General features: G+C 41.6%; 1 protein-coding gene across 1 annotated transcript; it reads left to right on the top strand.

The window, feature by feature from the left end:
* The first annotated feature begins 193 nt into the window (after positions 1-193).
* Positions 194-15168, top strand: CMTM3 (CKLF like MARVEL transmembrane domain containing 3). Its single transcript, XM_035543498.1, has 5 exons — positions 194-386; positions 8651-8806; positions 10553-10648; positions 11890-12007; positions 13264-15168. Exons 1-5 carry the CDS (start codon positions 273-275, stop codon positions 13290-13292), a joined length of 513 nt encoding a protein of 170 aa, XP_035399391.1. The 5' UTR covers positions 194-272; the 3' UTR covers positions 13293-15168.
* Positions 15169-15624: the final 456 nt, after the last annotated feature.

Here is a 15624-nt window from a genome sequence, read left to right on the forward strand (position 1 = left end):
GACAAGGTGGTGAGGGAGGAGGTGCTGAGGGGCAGCCGAGGTGCTGACGGAGGACCGAGGTGCTGAGGGGGACGCTGCCCCCTCAGGCTCCCTCCCGCAGCCGCCGCACCGCATCCCCCACCCCTCAGCTTTGGGGATGCTGAAACTTTTTTTTTTTTTTTCACGTTTCCGCATTGTCACGATTTCCGCTTCCCTCCTTCAGAAAAAAAAAAAAAAAGGCACCAGACCGAGCCGCCCGCGCTCCTCCTCGCCAGCCCGCGGCCGCCGCAGCCATGGAGGAGCCCGAGCCGGGGGCCGGGGCCGCCGCCCCGCCGGGGCTGCGCTCGCTCCTGCCGCCGCGGGACTTCCTCGGCTCCCGCAAGGGGCAGCTGCTGCTCGCCGAGTCGGTAAGGGCCGGGGGGGAGGCGGCAAGGGCTGGGAGGGGGCTGCAGCCTGCGGGGTGCTGCGGCCCCGGTGCAGGCAGAGCCCGGTGGGGAACTGGGAGAGGGGCCGGAGCAGCACCCTCTGCGGTTTTTATCTCATTCTGACCCATTTGCACGGTGCACCCAGGCACCACAGCGCCCGGGTATATGCGTTAACTGCTGGTGCTAGCACGGGGCACAGGGCAGCCTGCGCTGCCTGGTGCGGATCTAACTCGGTAATTAATAGGTGCCCTTCTGCGGGGGATCACAGCCTCTAGCCTTCGGTGCTGAGCTCCCTCAAAGCCCTGTTTGTCCCTGATCACCCAGGAGGACACAGTGGCTCACCCCAAGGAAGTCATTTACTATTAACATACCAAATAATAAAGAACAAACTTGCTGTGGAAAAACTGCTCCCCTAGAACTATGCTATGGTTTTCCTTAGGGTCAAGCTCTGAGGTCTGGGCTGGCAGTAATTGCAGGCCTTTGCCTGTAAAGGTCTTCAAGTGTTACACCAGCAAGTAAAATACCAGAAAGCCTAACAGATGAACAGTTCTCAGCCAGCAGGCAAAGAGGGAATGTACCCACATGGGTAGTGGGTATTTAGGAACCAAAAGTTAAACTGACAGTTAAGTGATTGAAATAACTTTTAGCATCATTTAAACTTCTCAATTTCCAAACACGAAGTTTTCTGTAATTTTAGCAGGAGATTGACAGTTTTGACAGCAGGTAGCCAAACACCAAGACCGCCCAAACCAGCAATCAGTATGTTTAAGATCTGTAACATGTCTGTGGCTGTCCACTGCACTAGCCCAGAGAAGGAAATAAGGCAATTCAAACAAGAGAAAGGAAAGGGCCAGCAGCACAGGCAGGCTCCTGGCTGCCCTACACAGCGCAGTACCCACGGTGATGGGTGATGGCAAGGGGCCAGGCAGCCCTTCCCCATCGGCTCCTGTGAACCTTTGGTCTGTGGGCACAGTCCTGGGGCAGGCAGCGAGGGGAAGCAGCCTGGCCCCGGAGGACTGGCATTGAGAGGACCCTGCTCGTTCAGGAAGTGAGGGCGATTTCTGCGGTGGGGAATCCACGCCTGGGGCTGGGTAGCCACAAGTCACGGGGCATGTTAGCTCTGCTAGGAAGCCTTAAAACTCCACATACCCCTGCTCCCTATTCATACAGCATCTGTAGCTGACAAGAAACACATTTAGATGATACAAAAGCCCAACCAACTTTGCTCCTTTGGCACCTATTTTTGTTACGCACTATGACATGTACTGGAATTCCTCATACAACCTCACAGCCAGCAAATGACGACTTCCAGGGTGCCTGGCTTTTTAACATTTCTGATTGGTGACATATTTGAGGAATACTGTTCTGGTCATGGGGTCAGACTTACCCTTCTGTTGACAGAGAGAAGTACTGATTATGCCTCTTCAAAGTAATAAAAACTGCTGTGTCCTGAAACAATAGGGATTTATCCTTTGTAAGGCCATTTAGGGCTTCCTGAGGGTTTGGCGGGCTGAAAGCAGCTCTAAGATCCATCTGTCGAAGCTGCAGTGTAAGCTTTCTGCAAGCTCCTTGCAGGCCAGCCCACATGTTTAGGATGACGTTTCTTGGCAGAGGGGAGGCAGCAGTAGTTTCTCTCCAGTAGCATCAGTTTTGCCAGAAGAAATCCCTGAAAACAACGCAGACCCCTGAAAAAAATCCAGTCTGTATACAATTAAAGAAATACAGCACCAGATATTTGAAGATGAGTCCAAGTTAAATCTATCATAGTTTAAATTTGCGTTTCAGCTTTAGCTTTCCATTTATTGCATTAAATGTCTGATTCCTTCTCTTTGACAGTACTAGGGTTGGGCGAGGTCCTGCATAAATGCATGTAAATTGTATTCATGGGATGCAGATTTTGAACAGCATCTTTTATTCAGAAAAAAAATGGGTTTCTCATTATTGCTACTGAATCTCTCATTATTCAGCAGCTTGGCAAGTCACAAGAAATGCACTTTATTTTTCAGTCATTAAGGTCATGTAAATATTAGCACCCCTGCAGGTAGTTCAGAGGTTCTTTGTTCAACTACTGAGAATGCCAAATAATTTTATTTCAACATCAAAAAAACAAACCATCATATTCTGAAAAGTATCATACCACCAAAGCAAAGAAGCAACTTGCAAATATATCTGGGGTAGATGGCTATACTTCTTTTCAGTCTGTGGCTGCAAAGGAACAGAATTGGGCTTCAGCAAATTCCTTCAGCCCAATGATCTTGCTGCTAGCGCACTTGGTGGCAGTAACTCCATTAAATTGTCTTGTTTTGTCCAATAGACCTGGCTGACATACGATCAGTTCAGCTGTCATAAATTAGAGCAGACTGACAGACTTCATGAATTCAGACAACTGCCACATTCAACCGCTCCTTAATTTGCACCGTTTGAGGTCTTGGTAGACATAGAAGACAATGTGGCCTTTCTTGGAGGAAGCAAGCCCCCAGCCTTCACAGAACACAGCCAAGGAAACAGAATTAGCCTCACAGCCTGCCACATGCACAGCACTGGTACCACGAGCTCTGGGACGTCCCGGAGGAGAGCTGCACAGAGCTCCGAAACGGAGCCTTCCGGGCAGGACTGCAGAGCTCAGAGGGAAGAAAACTGCCAGAGCCGGCTTTTAAAAAACATTTTTAAAATGTTCTTAAAATAACATTTGCGCACGTTCTTCTATGAAGTGAAAGAGCACCCAAACACTGTCAGCATCCAGTCTTTGATGTCAGCATGTCAGCTGCTCTGTGGGCTACCAAATCTGGGCATTCTGGCACTTCCTCTAGAACAAGTTACGCTGGTGATGAAACTAATTACAGCTAGAAGCTTAATTATCATCTCAAATTTTATTCAGAGAAGGAAGCTGTTTTTCCCCCTGCTCCTTTGCCTTTTGATCTTCCTACCTTATGAATTTTTTATCCCATCTGGGATAGCTACACAGCCACAAAGGTGCAGCAACATCAAATACGTATATAAGCTTTGCTGTCTCTCTCCTGATCCTGTTTATGCTGTCTGGCTCCACTGCTTTCTAATCACCACTCTCTCTCTCTGACAAGGTTAATTTTATTTTCCTTTCTAATTTCTCCCCATACCATATCTTCTATATACTTTAAAACTCATTTTAAGCTGTTCATTTTTCCTAAATATTCAAGTTGCCATGTTGAAGGCCAACACATCATCCATGTTGACCTCCTCCATAAGAGGCCTATTTTCCAGTTCCCTCTGTCTCGTGTTGGAACCATTGAACAGCCATGCTCATAACCCAGAAGCCAGTATGCAATGGCATTACAAATTGTGTAATAAAAATATGACTACATAAGGTTGTCCTTTGTCACCTTTGTGACAACACAAAGGATGTAGAAATTGTTTTATCTGTTTTTTCTTATTTTCCTGTCTTCTCTTTTCAGTCTTCTCTGAACTGTACTTCATAACTGAAATTTCCAGCTGCTCTGTGTAAAGCCTCCCTTGAAGACAAGCCCTGTGACTTTCTCTGGGTGTGTAGCCAGGCAACCCCTGCTGCTAACTCTGGGTGGACCAAGAACCAAGGTGACTCCACAAGGAACATGAAGTAACCCAACAGTAGAGACCCCTAAGATATCTCTGTCTCTGCTAGTGAACAATAACAAAATACACAGTTGTCCAAAAGACATCACTACTAGTCACTTTTTAAACTATTTAAGCAAACCTGTTCTTTTCTGTGGAGGGGGAAATGAGCAGCACACATTTGGCCACGCAGAGCAGCAAGTGAAGTACAGCAGGGCGTGTGTAGTTGTGTACAATGATGTAAGCTGTTTCCTGGCATCCGTGTCATCCCCCATGGGCAGCAGTGGGTCTGTTCTCCATGCACAGGGGAGACAAACGCCTTCACATCCTGCCTCTGACCTCAGCACTTCAGCAGTCTTCCCTTAAGGAGCACGTTGCTTTAATCGCACTAAGTAATTTTATTTTATACCTTACGTTGAAAGCTGGTTATGCAATAAAGTATAGCCTTCATAGTGTCTGGCTGGTTTAAGAAGCCCAGAAATACACTATTAAGTAAATGTTGCATGGGAGAAGTTTACTGTGTCAAATACAATACCCAGAGTTCCTTTCTAAAAAGTAATATTTAATTATATTTTTAATTGACTGTGTACATTCCCACAAAAAAAGGTGCTTAGTGAAAAACTGAGCCTCTTCTTTTGACAAGACTTTTTATATTCATACCATTGCCAGAGCATGAAAGGATCTTGTTCTGTCCTTTGCTGAACAAGAGCTTTTTGCCTCCAAATATTCCTCCACAGCAAAAGTGGCAAGGATCACACTAACCTTTCAGCAGGAGGGCAGGAACAACTCAGACTCCTGAACTGCTATCAATCACAAGGATGCAATTCCAGGAGCAAAAGAAAAACCCCTGTGTAAATACAAATTAACGCAACTGATAAAATACTCCTCCTTTCTCACCCCCCAAAGCAGCAGTGCTTTCAGAGTCTGAAAGTGCTAGAAATAAACTTGCAACTGCATTGAGCCTCACAAACTTCCTCTCTTTTTTAGCAGACATAGAGCTGTTAGAGAAATGACCTCTCTGAAATGAATGTTTAAAAGTGCAACTTAAGTTTAAAAAAAAAAGTGAAGCAAGTGTGATCATTCGACAGTCTTTAGAGGGGTCAGGCTACATTCTGAAGGTTACTTTGATGTAGTCATTTTAGAGCAACTTTCAGTTTGCTAGATATTTGTCTCAAAGACTTGAAATCTGGAGAAGTAAATAAATAGGTGTTCGTTATTTCTGGGTACAAACTGGCCCATCAGTGTTTTTACTGGGGGAAGAGAAGTGTATTTTAAAATTATCAAGTTTTCAGATTGTATCAACTCCTTCACTTACTAGCACTACAATTAAAAGGTCAGATGATAACAAGTTACCTAGTCACTTTTATATTTCAGAAAACAGAAAAAATAGTCTTAGATAATAATATTGTTAGGATATTGCTCAGGGAGTCCATGCACTCCACCCATCAGAAGGGGAAATGAGCTCTACAAGAAGAGAAATGAGAAACACAGTCAAAAGCTGACAGCTTTGTGTGCTCTTGTATTATGCAGAACTGTCCCCAAGTTACAGAGCAGATCTGGCATTAATATCCATGTCAGGGCTCTGACATAACCACCAGACAAACAAAGCAAGAAAGCCAAAGAACAAGTTGCAGCACAGCAGCCACCACCTGACAGACCCATCAGGCACCACCTTCCTTTTGTTTCAAATTTTCTTCCCAAGCCTTGCTGCTTCCCTCCGAGTGCCTTCCAGCCTCACCTCCTTGAAGGCTCTAACATCTAAAAATACTGTCTATCAAACCTTCATTTTCAAAAGCTGATCCACTATTTTGTGGGTGGGTATTTCGCTTATGTGCTAGTAAATAAAACGCTCCTCAGACCTTTTCAGGCTCTGAACACCTCTAAAGTAAGGAATGAATAGAGGAGCAATTATCACTCTTTGTGTTGGATTCTTTCCCTTTTACTATTATCATCAATAACTACTGAAATCAAGGGAACTCTTGCAATTCAAGGGTTTTCAATCCAGCCCTGACATGTCCTTCCTGTGCACGATAGGATGCTGACAAGTAGGGTAAGGCATGGAAAGCTCTGAGTGGCTGGACCCCAACCAGCAGTCATTTTGGTGTTTGAGCTGGGAGTATGATAACCATGCATCAGGGTTAAGGAACAGGCAGGAGGAGATTGCTCCGATTCTATCAAGAACTAAGGGATTTGTGCGAGCAAGTAACTAGCCAATTGACTAGATTTTATAATGGACAAGTAATACTTCTCCAGATGCCATCTTCTCTGGATGGGACCAAATTAGAAAACCATAACGCTCAGGCTGATCCTTTCATCTGTTCAGCAGCTTATTTTTAACCCAAACAGGAATACTGTCATCACACCAGCACAGAGGAACAGGAAAAGTCCCCTTGGCGTGCTCTTGACATGAAACGTGGTTTGTGTCCTGAGCTGTGTTGCAGCACCTGAAGCCCTGCTGTAGAGTGCTTCCAACTGCTGCAGACCTGCTCAGGGCCACCGGGGTGAGGGGAAGAACATGGGAACCTCAAATTACACAGATTACCATATGGCTGATCTTAAGAGAACAGAAAGGCCCTTCATTTTACCTAATAATTAATGCTTCTGACAGAAAACCTTTTTCACGGTTTAAAGGCAGCACAGGAGTTAACGTATCAAATGGAACCGAGGTCAAAGTCATCTCTGCTGTGCTTCATGAACTTACAGATCTGAAATTTGCCTCTTTACCTCCCCTCACTGCTGTCATATGATGTATTATTTAACATTTAATGCATTTAATTCTCTCATAAGGGATCTGCGAAGTGTAGGTCAGGTCTAACTTTCTCATGTTGGAAGGGTTTTCCTTGGTTGGACCTACCCTGAACGTACCTGCTGCTGTTCATCCCTGAGTATTTCTCTGTCTCTGGATCACAGCCATCACACACTTTCCTTTAGCCAGAAAAAAAGGGAGAGATTTTTTTTTAAACACCAGGATAAACATGAAAGAAATGTCCTATCTACATAGCGATTTTTTTGAACCTAGAAAACTTGAAACCAAGTCTAAATTATGTTCCACAAACGTGGGTGAACCAGATTCACAAAACTGAAGTCAAGTTATTTCTGTTCTCATTCCTTGGGTGGTGGGAAGGGATGGGCAGTATGACAAGAAGGAGGAAGAAGTCCTCTCTCCTCCTATCAGTTCTCAAGTTCTGTTACATCCATCTTCTGTTCAAACAATATGTATTACTTTTCATTCACAGAAATAAAATAACATAGAGGATAAGATACATCAAATGAGTTCCCTCCCACTATATGAAAACTCTGGAAAAGCCTGCAAAGAGGTTATTCAAGCAATAGCAAATAATAGTAAGATAAATAACAACAAATAGGATAAATATTAACAGACAACAGCCCTCAATGTGGAAATGAACTCTATATAATAAATAGAACCATCTTTCTACAACTTAATGAAACAAGAACTGCAGAGAGGCATTTTTAAGATAAATACAGTATCTTTCTGAAATGTCATATCCTTTCAAATTCACCACCCAGTCCTAATGGATCAAAACAATATACTCCAGTTGCTATAGTCCTGGTCAAGAACTGACTGCTTTTACAGAATTTAGAATAAAGGCTCGTTAATTTATCAAATTAAAAAATCATTTCAATAGGATTGAACTGCTTATTTGCCCACTATATGTAAATGGGCTCTTTTGATGCATGTACGTGAGGGTTGACTGATCTCTCATAGGAGCAATTAATGCCTTACCTTTCAAATGTAATGAAGGTATTTATTGAAGTACAGGTGGTTCACAGGAACACACACTAGCAACAATCAAATAAAGCCATAGTTATGAAATTTAATGAGGGAAATGCACTGATCATCTCTGTCCAAACATTTGTGCTTTTTGAGAACCCAAAAGTCCCAAGGTCCCAAAGCCCTCATAGGTACCATGTAGGAGAGAAATATGTCTATTTTTAGGATTAGATGAGTGAGAATTCTAAATTCCCAATTTAGAATTAAAGTTGAGAAAGTCCTGCTAATCTAATACTCAAATGGTGTCTACTGCTATGGTGACCAAAAACATATCTGAGCACCCAGGGCAGAAATTTGCCGCCAAGAGGAAAGGTGGAGTACAGCAACTCAGGTGTAAATTAGTACATAATAAATGCACTTAGAGAAAGTGTTTTTATTTAATATGCTAGCTAGACAGTTGTTTACACTGGGAAACTAGAACCAGAGATGTACAGAAATCACGTAACTAATTCTCAGGTCTTTTCTATCCATCAACAGAAGACTTACTTTCTTTCAACTCTAAGAAGATTATAAATGCTAAGCTACTTTGGGCTATCTGAACTAAGATTTGTGTTTTAAATGAGAACTGTCATAGTTGAAAGCTTAAAGCTCTGTTTGCTTGGCAATGTTCCACTCTATTTTCAGAATTATGTTACCAGAGTTGCTTACAATCCAGAGCAAATTATTGACTCAGATAGGTGCAAATGCATCAAGCTGTCTGGAAAGTTAATTTTACATACACTGAAATAAATGACATTAGATTTATTCCTCAACAAACAAGAATATTCATTTGGTGCAAGAAAAGTGGGAAGCAAGATATGCCATCACCGGCAGAGTAACACTTCAAAGCTGCTCAGCTGCCTGAGGCTTTTCCATGCAAATAACTAGTGTTTTCCTTTTACTGTAGGTGCTGTCATTTATCATCTTTATCTGCTATATTGCATCTTCAGCTGCCTCTTTCATGATGGCACCACTCCTAGAATTTCTGCTGGCGTTGTTTCTTTTTTTTGCCTATGCCTCTAAACTTAATGAGAAGTTTAAAGGACTCTACTGGCCTTTGACGGTAAGTGAAATGTGAAATATAAGCACAGATTTAATTGTACAGTAGAACATCAGAAAAGGGACTGTACTGGAGTTTAGGCTGGCTGCTAACAATTTTACCTTCTTACAAGACATATGTCCATATTACCTCTCATTCAAAAGGTCCCAAAGCATTCTTTAAACTCTGCTCTACTATATACTTTCTAGGTGTTGACACAAAACACAGTTTTACTAGAGCACAGAATTTATGCCTGATTCTGGGCAAATGGTTTAGCACTTAATTTTCAAAAGCAGCCAATATCAGCCTGACCAATGTTGCCACCCTTAAAAATGCAGAAACTGAGGCACGCTGTGTTGTAATGCATCTACTTCACTAAAATGTTTGAAAATTCTCAGGTAAATGCTGTTCAGATGCAGTCATACTCACATGCAAACGGGTAACTACGTTTGTTAAGTGGGGATGTCCTGCAGCTCTTTTTGGCAGAGTCTCACACACACAGTCGCTGGCTACTCATTAGGGAGTTTTCCGGTTTGCAGTTGCAAGTAATTACTGTTCAATGACCGCTGGATGTCTCTGTTGCTTCAAACATACATTATTAAGGGAACATTTATCTAACAGTACACACACTTAAAAAAAAAAACACACTAATCCAATCAATTTGGGTTCTCTTTTGATACAGTCTAGCACAAGTTCACCCTGGTGAGATTTGAATGGGAGCTCTCAATGTATAAAAGGAGCATTAGCAAGGCCTTTAGTAGATAAAACAATAGCAGTGACTGACTACGACAGTTTGCATGCTTTTCAGATGGTTATCTCAATTTCACCATCCAGAACTACGACAAAAAAGCATTTATGTTTATTAAATCCATTACTATAATATACTCCAGCCACAGAATGTAGATAACTGACCTCAGTCTGACTCCAGAGGAATCAAGTTTCTTGTAGAATTTGTCTCTTGAGACGGTATCTTATCCATCCATCTGTTCTGAAAAGGCAGAAGATCTAATTGTGAACAGAGGTCAAGATACCATTCTTCCACTCACATGATTTACACATGCCCTAGGAATCACAGTTCTTCATTTAATACACAGTTCACAGATACGGCTGCTCGAGCACATCGCTGCTTGTATTAGAGGGCATGGCCCTTGCCCTGCAGAGCTATGGCAGCACATATTTCTATGATAAAAATCAGTACGTTCACTTCAGGCTAGCTGCAGGAGTCCCAGGTATACATACTAATATAAATGATAGTTTTAACACTACAAGTGTTTATTTCCTGAATGAGGAGTTCCTACAGACAGGGCTAATTCTGTACAGAAGCAAGCACACACTTGTGCAGTTTTCATCTTGCCTTCTTCCCATACGCAGTGGTACACCTGCAGAGCACTTGGTACTGCAGTTCTGCTTACAAGTGAAACTTTTTAAGGCATTTCAAATGATTCTTCTATTAGCCCTTGCAATGCCTCGTGTGAAATGTCACAGAAAGATAGCCCTTGAAGAAAGGTCTAAGTGCGATAAAGGGAGGCGTTATACCAACATGTGTAGGAGCAGAAGCTAATGCTAAGATTTCAGTCATCTTTCATTTAAAAATCTTTCCCAGATGAACAACTCATCTGCTACAAATACCATGCTGTATTCACACTTCAGCACCAGGCAAGTCCAGTGACTTAACACCAAACATTTATAATTTTTGAAGCGATTCTTAGAAGAGTTTGTATTTTGAAATTATGTGACTGATCTGACAATGCAAGATGGCTTATTTTACAGGATTTCTTGCGCTGTGTCACTGCTGCTATCATCTATTTCGCCATTTCAATCGCTGCTGTCTCAAAATACAACGATGGAGCATCTAAAGCAGCAGGAGTAAGTAGATGTGAGCTTCTCACTTAAGTATTTTGGTGAATTGCATATGCACATGCATCAGACTCAACTAAATTTTGACCCCACTGCAATTAGTAGAAGCTTATTCAATTAACTAAGTAAAGAATTTGCCTAAAGCAAGGAAGAAATGGCCAGTTACTTAGAAAAACAGGTTTTGAATCAATGAATAGCTGTTTTCATCCAAACACTGCTGCTCAAAGTTAATTGTACTACTTTGGGAAGGCACCTATTCTGCTTTTTAATTCTACCAACTGTAATATGAACATAAAACTTATCTGTTCCTGAAAAAAAATACTTGAATGAAGGGGAAATAATAATAATACATGTAACTGCTAAGGATGATCCAAATTAAGTAATTCCAACCTTGTGCCTCTACTGCTTAATTTTACTTGGATGAGTTGAAACAAGAGCAGTGTCATTTTACCCTCCAGGATATGGACTGTCCAGGCAAGAGCCTTCATTGTCAGCATTTTCTGTTCAGAAATAAGATACAGCCTCTACATCTGCAACTTGACTCTTGGCATCAATAATTTATACATCATAAATAAAATTTGCACGAAGACATTAGAAGACAGGGAAGAACAATACCCAGTACTGTTAGCCACCAATCTTTACCAAGCAATCCCAGGTCATACACAATTTCACAACAAAGATCTCGTTGTAATTTTTGTCACTCTGTTTAGACATGGAACAGTGCAACACAGTATTTACCATAGCTGCTGCTTTGATACTGAATAGGTAACTCCAGAATCATTGTATCTCAACCCAAGTCATGCTGCAATAGACATGTGTCTCTTTGCAAATAAGTTAAAAAAAAAAAAAAAAAAAAAAAAGTATTTCTAGGGAAACTGAGGTGATTTGGCAGTAGTAAAGAGATGCCTTGGGATAGCGGCAGTGTAGGTTACGTTCTCCTGTTGTACCTGGCACAGGACACTCAGAACACATGCGGAGCCAGAGAGGGATGTAGCCCAGGGAAGGGCTAAGTGACCCACCTGACAGAGCAACTGCAGGGATCACTGCTCAGGCTCCCAAAATAGCTCTCTAGTTAGTTGATGGCAGCCAGTCACAGGGCTTTTCCCTTCCCCATCTTTTTAGAGTGGGGCAAGCCAAAATCAAGCCCAAGTTTTTCTCAAGAAATTTTCTTTTGTTACTTAAGCTTATTCTGGTTTGTCATTGATAGACATGAACTGTTGTTAAGGATAATATTATTTTGCTGTTTTCAGGTATTTGGATTTATAGCCACAATAGTGTATGCTATTGATTTCTACATAACGTTTAATGACCTGGTTACTTTCCTCAAGCAAGGCAGTTCTGAGTCCCCTGAAGAGCGCAAGTCAGAAGGTAGGTAAAATTCCCCGTGTTGGTCATACAGCACATAACATGAGACTTCCTTCTCTATTCACCCTCATATGAGAGCAAGAGCACTCAGACAGTAAAAAGAGTTTCCATTCTTGGCTACTTGAATTTTCTATGCCTTGAGCAGGCTGAATTATGAAGCTCCTCAGTCTTAAAACGTAACAACTGGAATTTTAATTATTTATAAAGATACTAGCAAGCCAAGAATTTGAAGTTTAGTTTCTCACAGTTTTGTGCCATCTACCTTTGAAAGTTCCCTAAATCCAACTGTAGAAGTTACTGTGCGGCAGACATTTTTCCCCTCCCATCAAAATGTCTTAGTTTAATTGTCCAAAAAGCTCTTTTCCCTTTATCATCACAACTTATCCCAGAAGATACACAGTAAAGCTAACAGTCATTTCCAGATATTTTAGTAGACTGTTAAGTGCTTCTAAGCTTTAGGCCAAAGAGACTAAGGAAAGACGTAAGTGAACAGATCACAGGAAACAGACTGTTAGAAAGACCAGAACTTTCTTCCCACAAACTGAAATTACCTCAGAACAAAATCAGGTGATTAGGGTATAAAATTAGGCTAAATATTGGGTCATTTGCCTAGAGATGGAGAGAGAAACATATCAACTTACAAACAGGTAGTCATGCAGCTTTGTGTTAGTGATGTGACCAAGAAAGAGCTTTGCCCAGCAGCACTGCTCCTCTAGCACAAAAACCCACATTCATGCTGTGACTCAACTGCAGAGGCCGGGAATCTCTTGCTTCTTGCAAGCCCAGTCTCAAGCTTGGGCAAATGTATCTCTATAGGCCTATAGGGATTTCTTAATGCCCTAAAGGTTCTGGCTTTCAGATCTGTTTAACTGGCAGTGCATAACCGTGACCCACAGCAAAGAGCAATATTCTAGTACAGGAAGCACATCTTAAGCAGACTTCCTCTTGGTGGTCATGTTAACAATATCTTTGTGACTTCTTTCATTGGAACCGTTATCTCTCTTGCCACTGTCTAAGTGCCTCTCAGCAGCATTTCACAGGTCCTGTGAAATACTAATTCAGGCTCTATCAGGTTAGCAAGCACTGTCATTTTAAAAGCTTCCTCCTAAATATGCCACATCCTTCAAAGCAGGCACCCACAGAGAAGCAGTAGGTCTCTCTCAGTAAGAGCTAAAGCTGCTGCAGCTTCTAGTTTATGTTTTCATTATGACGATTTTTTGTTTGGTTGTGGTTTTTTTTATTATTATTATTAATTTCAGATGAGGACTCTGATTCTGACTCAGACTGAAAAGCCAAACACCAACGAAGCGTGAAGGGAAGATGATCAAGCACCTTCCTCTCTGCTGAATGCACTGCCAATTGAAACGTCTCCCTTAATTCAGCCTTGATATCCTCTTTCCACTTCACTGTTCATGGAATCACCAAAGCATAGGGCAGTGATGTGGAAAAGGATGCTATTCTCAATGCCATTAAACACTCTGAGAAATAAGGATTTACAGTACAGATTCTACAGATTTCAACCTGTTACAGAGGTCTGTATCCAAACAAAACGCCGCAGTTCTCCATTGCCCCTCATTACTCAGCACTACAATGTACTGAGTAAATGAGAACATAGTATTTGAAACTTATAGCAGAGCTTTTAATATGCTTTCTTAATTCCAAGTCTTTAACACTTATAGCTTTAATACTTCTTGCTGTGCCAAAGAAGAGAGGCCCAGAATGCCTCTCATTTATATTTTTCTTGATTAACTAATAATATTTCTTTATCTAAAGTCTGAGCATTCCACTATCTCAACCATATCAAGGCATTGATTTTAGTCAACGTATTGGTTTCAATACATGAGTATCTACTGCCTATCTCTGACAAGAAATGACAACTGGAAATCTGCAACAAGAACAAAACTCAAAGTGTAATTGTGCCTCACGTTAGCTGGCACATCAAGCATTCACTATCACTTTTGAAGCTGCCTGGTAATGGGGTCACATTCCTGTCTTCTGCAATTTCACCAAAGATACGAGGTAGAACAGAAGAGGCATCAACTTACTCTCCCCTTCCCACCATTTGCATGCAAGCCCTCATACATGTTTGGACATACTGGTAAAGAAGGCTTGCCAAATACCATCCAACAACACTATCTGCTCATCAAAGCCTGCAAATATCGGTGTGCAAGATAGCCCTATTTGATCTCATGCTCTGTGTTGCGAATACTGGTTCTCAAATGAGAAGTAGCACTGCAGTTGGTCTTTTGGCTCACAAAACTATCTAAAAAACTCAGGATACCTGTGCCCCCGAGGACATTTCCTTCCCACTGTGAAGAGGCAAAAAAGTCAACCTCCAAACTAAAAAACATCTGCAACGAAATTTATTTTCCCAGCCCTCCCTCTCCCCTTCCCCTACCATCCTCTGAAAGGGCAATTTCTCTCTTGATCTAATATTTTGAGGGAAAAACCTTCTGAATTTCCATGAGTTCATGTTTTCTTGGGTAGCACAGCCTACCTTGAAATGTGCGTCCACATGTAAACATGTATTACTTGGAAAAAGCATGGCATGCTTCTCATATATGGCATCAGGTCTATTACAAAGAAACCTGTATACATTAAAAAGATTAATATAGCACCAGAACAGGTGGCTTTAACAAAAATAATTAAAATGAGAGCAGATGGTACTAACAGAGTAAATGAAAAACAGAGCTAGAACAATAAAGGCAGATTTCATTTGGAACAAAATGACCGCTTGGGTTCCAATTCCCTGCTAGCAGCTGGCTGCTAACAGGCAAAAGCACGGTACCTAACAGCGAGCTGGTGCTTGGGAAGGTGCTGGCCAGATTCAGAGATGTCTGACAGGCAGCTTCTACAACTCCTGTTTCCAGACCACTGAAGGAATAAAAGCAAAACAAATGTTTGCTTCCAAATGTGATAAATACTCTTCGCTTTTCTGAGAAGGAGTTCTTTGGACCTTTTCCTGTATGAAATCCCATATTTCTTTCCTCTCTATTGTTGTGTTTTACTGACACTCACTGTGACGTCAGGGGACCTGGGCTCATTTTTATATTCGATTGTTTTGTACATATATATTTTTTTAAATGTGCTGCATGTCACAGCTGGAAACTAGTACATGGTTAATATTTAGAAACCATGTTGGATTAAACCTCTTTTAATAGAAATTTGGGCTTTCTTTACTTATTTTAACATCTCATTTTACTGCCTTGCCTCTGACCAGCAGGAATAACGGTGTTTCGGCAAACTTCAACACAAAGGACTCCACGTGCTGGGGAAGCAGCTGATAGCACAGAGCCAGCACCCGGAGACCAATTACACATGGTTACACGTCTTGCGAGGAGAAACAACTTCTCTACTGTAAAAAAAATAAACCAAGCATTAGTTTTAGTATATTTAGTAGACATCAGAGATACACTGAGCTTACTTGGCAACCAATAACATGGTAAATAACATTCCCTTCGGGTTTACCCTTCAGAGATACCTTATCACTAGAAAACCAACAGATTTTAAGTTACATTTTCATATCAGAATATACAAAATCAACAGAAGAGGCAAACTTTCCTGTTAGTTGCTTCGGGACTACTTTATCAGGCATGTATTGAATAGCCTGTTTATTGTTA

This window comes from Cygnus atratus, chromosome 12, assembly GCF_013377495.2.
Source record: "Cygnus atratus isolate AKBS03 ecotype Queensland, Australia chromosome 12, CAtr_DNAZoo_HiC_assembly, whole genome shotgun sequence".
Taxonomy (NCBI): domain Eukaryota; kingdom Metazoa; phylum Chordata; class Aves; order Anseriformes; family Anatidae; genus Cygnus; species Cygnus atratus.

What these genes read in the sequence shown, in the direction of transcription:
- CMTM3 (XM_035543498.1), top strand. Translation starts at nt 273, where the DNA reads ATGGAGGAGCCCGAGCCGGGGGCCGGGGCCGCCGCCCCGCCGGGGCTG. An exon ending in AGCTGCTGCTCGCCGAGTCG is followed by an intron (nt 387 to 8,650) that starts GTAAGGGCCGGG and finishes CTTTTACTGTAG; the next exon opens with GTGCTGTCATTTATCATCTT. An exon ending in GACTCTACTGGCCTTTGACG is followed by an intron (nt 8,807 to 10,552) that starts GTAAGTGAAATG and finishes CTTATTTTACAG; the next exon opens with GATTTCTTGCGCTGTGTCAC.